At 36.3% G+C, this 10,309-nt stretch overlaps 1 protein-coding gene across 4 annotated transcripts; it reads left to right on the top strand.

Moving 5' to 3' along the window:
• The first annotated feature begins 4,250 nt into the window (after window positions 1-4,250).
• LOC107775934 (vacuolar protein sorting-associated protein 24 homolog 1) lies at window positions 4,251-9,660 on the top strand. Of its 4 annotated transcripts, XR_012694169.1 has the most exons (9): window positions 4,251-4,404; window positions 4,477-4,692; window positions 4,802-4,878; window positions 5,144-5,246; window positions 7,473-7,594; window positions 7,939-8,130; window positions 8,198-8,256; window positions 9,049-9,132; window positions 9,247-9,660. XR_012694169.1 is itself a non-coding variant. In XM_016595746.2 (6 exons), exons 1-6 carry the CDS (start codon window positions 4,581-4,583, stop codon window positions 8,258-8,260), a joined length of 669 nt encoding a protein of 222 aa, XP_016451232.1. In that variant the 5' UTR covers window positions 4,255-4,580; the 3' UTR covers window positions 8,261-8,604. The 4 variants fall into 4 exon arrangements, 2 of the variants coding, with proteins under 2 accessions (XP_016451230.1, XP_016451232.1); XR_012694168.1 differs by having other exon boundaries at window positions 4,254-4,692; XM_016595746.2 differs by lacking the exons at window positions 9,049-9,132; window positions 9,247-9,660 and having other exon boundaries at window positions 4,255-4,692; window positions 8,198-8,604.
• The last annotated feature ends 649 nt before the right edge of the window (window positions 9,661-10,309 follow it).

The following is a 10,309-nucleotide window of genomic DNA, read 5'->3' as shown; positions in this document are numbered from 1 at the left end:
AAATATCCAAAAAACTCATGTTTTTATTATAGAAATCGTGATCATACTTCCAAGAGAAAGGAACTGAATTTTACCTCATAAGAAAAGATGGATTAAATTTCAACTTTAAAAAGAAAAACTTTCTTTATTTACATTTGAAAATCCCAATAGGATCTCAATTTTTAAGTTATAAGTTAGTAGGAGTAAGGAATAAAATATTCAACAATATATTCTTACTAACTATCTCACTGTGGGCGTGCATAATGAATAGGAAAATAATAAAATCCTAATCTTGTAAATACAAAAGAATCAGTGCAACAAAAAAAACAAATAGAAAAGACTAAAAATCTAAACAATTAATTATTTAAAGTATAAAACTAAAAACCATAACTGAAAAATTAAGATGAGAAATTCAAAAAAGTTTAAAACTTACTCTAAGGATTAAGGTTTGAAGATGAAAAGTAACCGCCGAGAGAGTTGAGAAAATGAAATCATAAGGTGGCTTTAAATACTTAGTGAGTAAAATAATAATTTTGTTAAAACTTATTGGGCTATCGGTTAAACTGTTAATAAAATTGGGTAAACTGAGACCCGAACCGATAACCCAATAGTCAAATAACATTAAATCGTTATCAAAACATTTACCCAATAACCCGATATCGATAACCCAATAACATTTTATTGGTTTGGACTATTGGTTATACCCAATATATGCCCAGCCCTAGCTTGAGGTACTCCATATTGATAATGTTTGGACGGGGTCACGCATTGCAACAAAGTTATGTTGAGATATGATCCTTTGTGTCAGATTTGTGTGTCGTGGTTATACTGTGTGTGATGGACTCATGGCATTGCGGTACTGGTGGTAGTTGTTGAACTTGCAGGACGGTACTCTCATTTGAGTCATTTTTCATGATTGAGCACATTTGAATTGTTCCGTATTGGTGCATGGATTGCACGGTTTGTGGCTCTGTGTAGTATTGGTGTGGCATGTCAGTAGAGTAGCTTGTATTTGATAAGAGGAGGTCGTCGGACCTAGAATGGGTATTATCGGATTTTATTGCGGTATATTTAAAAAGACAATGTCGCTGATCGGCTTAGAAATTAGCTATAGTTCTTGTCGAAGGAGATCGAGCTCCATGGCTTGTTGATCTGATGAGTGATTAGGAGTTTCTGCGCGTTTCTTTCATCATTGGCACTATACGAAGGTTTTAGAATGAGGTTTTGTTTGATATGAGGTTTATTACCAGCATTGGATTGTTTTGAGCAGCTACTATGGTCAGAAATTTTGCTACGAGTATGCGAGTCGTGTGGTATGTCATGTGATTACATCTTGGGTTATGATTATGGCTTGATACAACTTGTTCAAATTCGTACAGTGTGTGGAAGAGAGATTCGGGTCTTATAGGAAATTCCAGGTTTGGAAATTGGATTTTGTGGTTTACGGGCTGAGGTTGAAGTAATGATCATCAATTATGTTGTGTTGGCGAGCTTATATGGAATAGGGTGATGTGGAATCACCCTCGGGTATGTGTATGGTAAGGTTACACGGCAGTTGATGGCTTTGGAATGACTCTCGGCACGTTCTAGAACGAACATATGTTAAAGTGGGGGAGGATGTAATGACCCGACCGGTCGTTTTGAGCATTTGCACTTTGCTTGATAGTTTGTGGGCATGAGTAGCTCCATATGATGTATTATGACTTGTATGAATTGTCAGTTTTGATTTTCATGTTATTCGGAATCGATTTGGAAGAATAAATTTCATGATTGAAGCTTTAAGTTACAAGAGTTGACCAAGTTTGACTTTTTTTAGTATTTGACCTCGAATTGAAGTTTTGATTGTTCAGTTAGGTCCGGATTGTGATTTTGGACTCCAGCGTATGCCCAGATTTGCATTTGGATGTTTCTAGAAGGTTTCGCCGCAAATTGGCGAAATTTGAAAATTTGAAGGTCTGGAAAGTTCATAAGTTTGACCGAGAGTTGACTTTGATGATATCAGATTCAAATTGTGGTTCCGGGAATTGAAATAGCTTTGTTATGTCATTTAGGACTCGTATGAAAAATTTGGGTTCATTCCGTGTTGATTTGATATGTTTTGGCGCGAGTTTTGGAAGTTGAAAGTCCAAAGTTCAGTTAAATTCGAATTGATGTGCGATTCGTCGTTTCAATGTTGTGATGTGTGATTTGAGGCCTCCATTAAGTCCATGTTATATTATGGGACTTGTTGGTATGTTCGGACGGGGCCCCGAGGGGCTCGGGTGAGTTTCGGATATGTTTAGTTTGTGTTGCGCTCGTTTTTTTTAATGTTTCAACGTCGTTTTTTCAAGCATAAATGGTACCACATTAAGCAAACGAGCTTCAATTTTTTTTTATTGAAGCATTAGATCCTTATCGTAATTTTAGAACTGTAGCAACTGGAATCATCAAGTTTTGACATCGTATGAGGAATTTATGGTCATTTTACTAAGAATTGGGTTAATTACGAAATTGCCACTGAATTCGTATTTAGAAATTTGCACTATTTGCAAATATTGAAACCAACATATCTTCTTCATTATAAGGTCAAATAGAGTGACTCAAAAGTCTAACGTAACTGGAATTTCATAAGGAATCTATTGGAGGCATTAAAAGTGAGGTTCGTGATCATTTGGCACGATAAACGAGACAGAACAGCTGGGCGGAAGCATATAAATCAAGGGTTTGTTCATTTGGTCATATTTTGAGTTGGGGAGCTTGGATTTGGACAATTATTAAAGTGATTTCATCAAATGGATTTGGGTAAGTGTTATCTACTCGTTTTTATTATATTTCGTGAATATATCTTCATTTTTGGCAATTGGTTGATGATTTCAAAAGTAAAATTTGGGGATTTTGTCTAAAATTTAATAAAGTGAATTTTTGAGTTTTGAACATCGATTTGGAGTCGGGTTTGAGTAAAATTAGTATGGTTAGACTCGTAATTGAAAGAGTTATCGAATTTTATAAGTTTTGTTGAGTTCTGAGCCGCGGGACCCGGTCTTTCTGGTTGATTTTGGGATTCTGAGTAAAGATTCGACCTTTATCAATTGGAATTATTTCCTTAGGCTTTATTTGATGTATTTGAGTTGCTTTTTGCTAGTTTCGAGCCGTTCGTAGGTCGGTACGCACGGGATGGTATTTTTGGAGCATCATTTGGCTTGTTCGGTGTTGGATTTGGCTTGTTCGAGGTAAGTAACACTTCTAAACTTGGTGTTGAGGGTATGAACCCCGAATATACGTGATATGTGTTTGGTGTTGAGGTGACGCGCATGCTCTGTGACGGGCGTGTGGGCGTTCACCGTGTGAATGGTAACTTGGTTATTTCTGTGGTACTATGTAGTCACCTAATCTTATTTGTATCCACGAAATCTCTACGTGCTAGAGTAATTGAGCTGTGATCCATGTTAGAAATCATGTCTAAGCTATTTCTGCACCTTGCGTGCATAATTTGGATGTTGATGTTGCTATGTATGACAGAAGCTAGCATTGAAGACGTACCTGTGTTCTAGTTACAACTGCCTCTTGTTCATGGTAGCTCTATACTATTGAAAATTTGTTTATGTACATTCGGAAAGACGATGTATTTATTTCATACTAGCTTTGTAAACTCTAAATCTTAGAAGCTCATGACTTGTACTACTAGTCATTGAGAATTCTTTGTATAATAGTTTAGTTGTATTATCATTTCTTCTCTTAATAAATATCATTTGAACTGGTTTATTACTAACTGGCTTAGCTAGCGGGTTGGGTTAGGTGTCATCACGGCTAGTTTGATTTTGGGTCGTGACAGATGTCTTTTTAACATCTTTTTGTCTCTAAGTTGTATTTAATTAAAAAAAATTACATAACCGTTGGACCCATTTAACCCGTTTGAACTGCCGACTCGTTTAGCTCGAGACCGTGAGTTAGTGGGCACGGTCCAGGGCTGTTTCCTACAAAAAGTACATTTAGCCCGGGACCGTTTGAACTGTTTATTTAGGGACCGTACCGAAATCGGGACCGCGGCCCGCAAATTTGAGACCCAACTAGGCCCACTTGCCGCCCTTAGCTTTTAATCAAAAGCATTATTTTTTCCTAAAAAAAAACTTGGTCAAATACCTCATATTGAGATAATATAGCACTTTATTGAAGAAAAAAAGCAGCACTTTTGGCTTGGGGAGAGAGAAACTTTGAGGAATAGTAAAGGATAAATGAAAATAGCTAAAAATATTAAGGTGTTTTTATGCATGTAAAAATATAATAGAGAAATCATGGACTTTTACAAATAGAAACTTCGGAATCCGACATGTCAGATTTCAACTACTCCTATAACGAACGGAAACCTCCTTTCTCACGGCGGCTTCTCTCCTACGCGCCTTTCTGATTCAATATTTCATACTTTGAGTCCTCATCCAAGTCAATTTGGTGAAATTTTTTTCTATCTTTTTCACTTATTCTGCAAATTTAACGTAGAATAAATCGTAAGGGCTATTTTAGGTTCGAAGTTGGACGATCATCAGCGAAAGAAACACGCAATTGGATTGATTGCTGTTCGATCTTCTAGTCAAGGCTTTGATTTTAGGAGCTTCGGAAAAGGAAAAATGGAGAAAATGAAGAATATATTGAAGCCGAAGCCGAATCCGCAACAGCTTTTGAGAGATTGGCAACGTCGCCTCCGACAAGAGTGCAGAAATATCGAACGCCAAATTCGAGGTAAAAAATTATTGTGTTTTTTTTCTTTGATGATTTGAATGTTTGATGATTATTGGATCTTAACTGATTTTGGTTAATTTCATGTAATTTTGGGGTTTTAATTGTTCAGATATACAGAGAGAGGAGAAGAATGTAGAGAAATCAATTAAAGAAGCTGCAAAGCGAAATGACATGGGTTCTGCCAAGGTAATTTAAACTGCTACTTATAGTTGAAATTTATACATTTGCTATTAACTTAATCTTCTGCTGATGATTGCTTTGAGGCTTTATTTGGTAGTTTATGTCATAGCCAAAACTTTGTTTTCTGGTTCCTGGGAATAAGGAGCTATTTTATCTATGTTGAATATATTAGGGCTTCCCAGCATAATCATCATTAGTTAGTTGCCTTCTATTTTCATGTTTTTATGTTCCTTTTGCTTATTCATATACCAGTGTTATGTGTTTATCACAGGCACTAGCGAAAGAGCTTGTGAGATCTAAAATAACTGTGAACCGATTGTACGAGAACAAGGCACAATTAAATTCGATATCTATGCACCTTGGAGAAAGTGTCGGTATGATCACACTCTCACTCCATCTTGTATTTTGTCATTATTTATTGACAAGTGTGCAGTTGCTCCTCTAAGCTCTTTGATGAGCAAACTGTTGGAAGCACAGTATGTATCTTCTGAAAATGAAGTACCAATAATTCTTGACGCATTCTCCTTTATCTGACTCATTAAAATTTTAGGATGTAGTTAAATTCACTGGGCTTCTCAGTTTCCTGGGTGCAAGTATTCTTGTTTAAGGAACTTTTCACTTTTATGATCGTATATATGCCCTCAATTCAAACTAAATGTCCTGTTGTACTTCTGCACCCTCCCAAGGAGAATATACCTTGTACTCCATAATTGTTGAGTTGAAGTTTCAAGATGCATAGCTAATGACATGTGGGTTGATTGTGAGGTAAAAGTTTATTTTTTGATTTGTAGATGTCCGGAAGTTAGAATTAGGACTCCCAAATGTTAATATACTTTTGGTGTCCTATGACTAGAGGTGAAAGATTCTTGTCAGGGGGTTAGGACGATTAGAAATATTTTGGTAAACAAAACTAGAAACCTGATATTTGAGTTGATATAAAGGTCATACTTTTTACGTTTGACTGCATTCTTCTCTTCCCTCCTATTGTCATTATCTTATAAAGCATGCCTCACACTCATCACTGCTGAAAGGAGAAACTGAACATCTCCCGCTGTTTCATATCATCTGAAGTTCCCAATAGAAGGAATATCATCAATGGCAATGAATACAGTACCCTTTCTAGTGCTGTCAGCCACCATGTTTTATCTGAACTATTCGAAAATTATTGGAAAGGGAGCTTCTAACTAATCTCTCTATCTAATCATATCTCTTTATCCAATTATAACATGTTCACTTGTTACCTGGTTGGTCCTCAGCTGTCATGGTAGTTGGTTATGAAAACGATGATAGAGTGAACATGTTTGGTCGTCCTCACTTGTTACATGTTTTGTGGTGCATATGGACAGAAAGGAATCAAAGATACTTTGATGGCATTTCAACTGTAAGACACAAACTCAAGCCTAGATGTTTGGTTTTACCTTTTTGCTGGGTGAATCACACCCCTGTGTATAACCCTGACCTTTTCTTGGAGTGTATCAGCTCTATAGTATTGTAATAGGTTTTTGTCTTTCCTTGGAGCTGATATCTCCTTTTCATTTGTAATCATTGCATCTTCTAGATGCCTTTTAATCAATACACCATTTACTTCATCAAAAAAAGAAGAAAATGATGATAGAGCTTGATGGAAGCAAAAGGGGAGGAGGAAATACTTCCATTGATCTCTTAAAAGGGTCAGGAAATCTTAATGGTCCAAAAAATGTCAGCAAAACATGGAGTCATGCATTAATTTCATCCCATATATGGTGGAGGAGATTGAATAGTGTTACAACATCAGTACAGTCTAGCTGCATCACTAATATGTAATCCCGTAGCATAACACTGATGAGTAAATGTAGTCGGCAAGTCTGGAACATGTAAACAGGAGACAGAAGTAATTGTCGGATGTGTAGCGCCAGGCAGTATACCTTTAACTTTCATTTGTTCTAAAGGAAAAAAGATATATCTTTAGCAGTTCCTAGTTATGAACTTATTCTTTTGCCTTCTAGTTTCTGGAATGGACTTTTGGTAAGTTTGTTATAATTATTGGGAGGATTTCACGTGCTTTATGTGTAAAGATATATATTTTTGAATTTGGACTTCTGTGTAATTAAAGATAATAAGTTAAGCCTTATGTTTATGCTTTACCAAGAAACTTTTCAATGAAGATCAGTTTCGGATAGTTTTGTTAGTGTCGATAAGACATTTGAAGTCTATCGTATTTTCATTAAACCTTATATCCCAGTACGAAAGAAGAAGCCTGTAATATCTTACGCCTAGCTTTGGCTAATGCTTTTCGAGATTGTTTCCTCTTGCTTCTACGATCTGATTTTGGATGCTCACATTTTGCTACTATATCTTGCAAAATTGAGTTAACCATGGAGTTTGCACGTATACGTTTTAAAAGTTGGATATTGTAACTTCTGATCGAAATCCTTCTGCTCCATTACATGTTCCCATTATGTCCTTCAGGTAAGTAGCAGCTGTTTAAATTGTCCTTAAACTGCAGCTAGACAACCATACTTTGATTGCTTAAGCTGGATGAATGTATTAATTTGCTAACTTTATTCATTTGTATATTGAAATTTTCAAGTATCTCATGATTTTCTAATTCATTTTTGCAGCTATTGCTCGCACAGTGGGGCATTTGTCCAAGAGTGCTGAAGTCATGAAACTTGTTAATAATCTTATGAAGGCTCCAAAAATGGCTATTACGATGCAGGAATTCAATAAAGAAATGACCAAGGTATCTATTTGGCATTAGATTTTTAAGCTCTGAAGAGATGTCTGAGTTCTCTGTTGGTTGGTGAATCCCTTTTGGATCTGTATGATTCTGAATTTTAAATAGTTTATTAAGCTTCATGACGCCGACATGATCATGTTTTGTTCTTTTTATACTCTTTCTTCTTCTGCACTTTGACTTTCCTTTCAAATCGATCAGCCTGCCTCCCTATGAGAAAATGAGGACAACTTCTGCACTTTGACTTAACTTTTGAATCAACTCGTCCACTTTTTTTGGGGTGTGTGTGTGCGTGTGTGTTTCTGCCTGAAATGGAAAATATAATCACTCTTTCTCTACTGTTGTTTCAGGCTGGTGTCATTGAAGAAATTGTGAATGATGCAGTGGACACTGCATTGGATTCAGAAGACATAGAAGAGGAGATTGAAGAAGAAGTTGACAGGGTCTTAACTGAAATTGCTGGTGAGACTGCTGCGCAACTTCCTGAAGCAGTCCGAAAGGAGAAGTTAAAGGAACCTGCCCAGGCACTAGGAGATGCAGAGGTATGTCACATCTATAAACCACTGCATAGAAGTTTAATTGATCTTTTCAATGATGAAATAAATGCAGGGTGCTGATGACGAGGAAGATCTAGAAGAACTAAGGGCTCGTCTTGCTAAAGTAAGATCGTAAGTGATACTTAAGCTGACTTCCAGTTCCTGAGGGTTCACTTATAAAAGGCCAGTATGTGAAGTGGCAGAGCTCCTTGTATGGTCTGCTGCGGCTGCATCTTCTTTCTGGATCAGGAAATAGTAGAGTACTTTCTGTATCTTAAAATTAGCTGCTCTGTAAAGTCTTATCAAGCTCTTGATACTGTGTAGTCATTGTCCAAATCTGAGCCTTTATTCTCTCACGCTGTGTTATGGAAAATGTGATGCTTTTCAATGTATGGAGTTGAAACACTATGTTAGTGACATTTCTTTGCTGTCTAGCAGAATAGGCAGTTCAATCTATCTATTTAGGAGTTCTTTTCCGCCTCTTTCTTTTGTTATTTATTATTTTCAATCCACTTTCATTCTTCTGTTTTGGTTGAAGGAATATTATTTCCATAGAAAAACTTCTGATGTTTCTTTTTTAATCCGTATTAATACATATTTTTACATGCTTCAGATCTTGAGATGTTCAATTTCTTTCTTCTCCATCACTTTGTATTCTTCGAACTCGGGTTTAGTGTGATATTTTGTTAATATTTCCAGCCTGCTTCTAGTGGCATGATGATTGATTCCATGGATTGAAAATGTCACCTATATACATAATTGTTATGTTACACTGGTTTTTGTTTTGCGGGTCATTGGTCAACTATGGAGTATATGATGTTTTCTGCTAATTCATTTACCGTTTTTAGTTAAAATGATAGATCTGCAGTGTGTTATCATTTTTATTATGGCCTGAGAATAACAAGATAAGTAACTATTTTGCAGTAAAGTATGCACCTATCTTTTTACTGTCTGATTGGTATTTCAGATAGCAGAAATCCACAGACTACAGTCTAGATGAAAAACCTGGTACAGCCCTGACAAAGGAATTTGCATATTTTCTCTTTTCACATGTTATAAATCTCTGTACTTTCTTGATATGAAATGCATACTGGAATGACACGCGCTTGCTAACTACTGCAGGTATTATGATGGATTAGAGATTTGACTTCAATGTTTAAAGCAGTCGAAGGATGCAAAGGAACTCTTAATAGAACTTTTCTGTTTTTGCTTTGAAAGAGTTGTTTTATGGGTTGTTAAGAGCTCAAATGCTCTATTAATGGAGGAAAATGGAGAAGAGAGACAAGGCAACAGAGAGAGAAAAAGTTCTGGAAATTGGGAAATGTTTTCACTATTCTAATTTCTCAATACTGTCACGACCCAAAATCCACTGGGGGTCGTGATGGCGCCGGACACCGCTGTCAGGCAAGCCAACCGCAAATACTTAATTAAATTCTCATTTAAACAATTGCAAAAAACTCTGATTTTTCTTCAATTTTTACTAGTAAAAGATACTCAGTTCAAATTAAATATACATGTCAAGAAGTTATTACAAAATATCCCATAACTATCCCAGAATCTGGTGTCACAAGTGCACGAGCTATTTCTAGGAAGTAATATAATACAACAATCGTTCGGAATACAAATTGGACAGAAAATAAATAAAATAATCTGGAAGAGACTCTGCTGGCTGCGGGTCTTCTCGAGAAGTGCAGCTCACCTAAGTCTCCGTATCAACCATGCCACTATGCCACTAAGCCACTAGCCACACTTGAACTTGTGCAACAAAAATGCACAGCAAGTGTAGTATGAGTACGAAAACAACGTGTACCCAATGAGTATCCCGTCTAATCTCAAAGAAGTAGAGACGAGAGGTCGACTTCGACACTTACTAATGTCCAATGATAATATAGAAAAAATGTGAGAAATTCATGGATTTCATAAAGCAAAATTTAACTCATAAAGCCGGAAAGCAAGTAAAAAACTTCTCAAATAATAAAGGATTTCAAAAAGTTTACTTTTCATTATCTTTATCAATTTATCTCTGGCCAGGAAGGGGCAATTATCAACATTTAAAATTCTCAAGCAAGCAATACAAGCATGCGCATATCATGCCGAGGTCATGCGGCCCGATCCAATAATATTTAAAATGTGCACTACCAGAGGGTCGAATGGCGCGAACCATAGATGCATCTATTTAATCTAC

This window comes from Nicotiana tabacum, chromosome 8 (genome assembly GCF_000715075.1).
Source record: "Nicotiana tabacum cultivar K326 chromosome 8, ASM71507v2, whole genome shotgun sequence".
Taxonomy (NCBI): Eukaryota; Viridiplantae; Streptophyta; class Magnoliopsida; order Solanales; family Solanaceae; genus Nicotiana; species Nicotiana tabacum.
This window is presented reverse-complemented; position numbering and strand designations above follow the sequence as displayed.

What these genes read in the sequence shown, in the direction of transcription:
- LOC107775934 (XM_016595744.2), top strand. Translation starts at nt 4,581, where the DNA reads ATGGAGAAAATGAAGAATATATTGAAGCCGAAGCCGAATCCGCAACAG. An exon ending in TATCGAACGCCAAATTCGAG is followed by an intron (nt 4,693 to 4,801) that starts GTAAAAAATTAT and finishes TTAATTGTTCAG; the next exon opens with ATATACAGAGAGAGGAGAAG. An exon ending in ATGACATGGGTTCTGCCAAG is followed by an intron (nt 4,879 to 5,143) that starts GTAATTTAAACT and finishes TGTTTATCACAG; the next exon opens with GCACTAGCGAAAGAGCTTGT.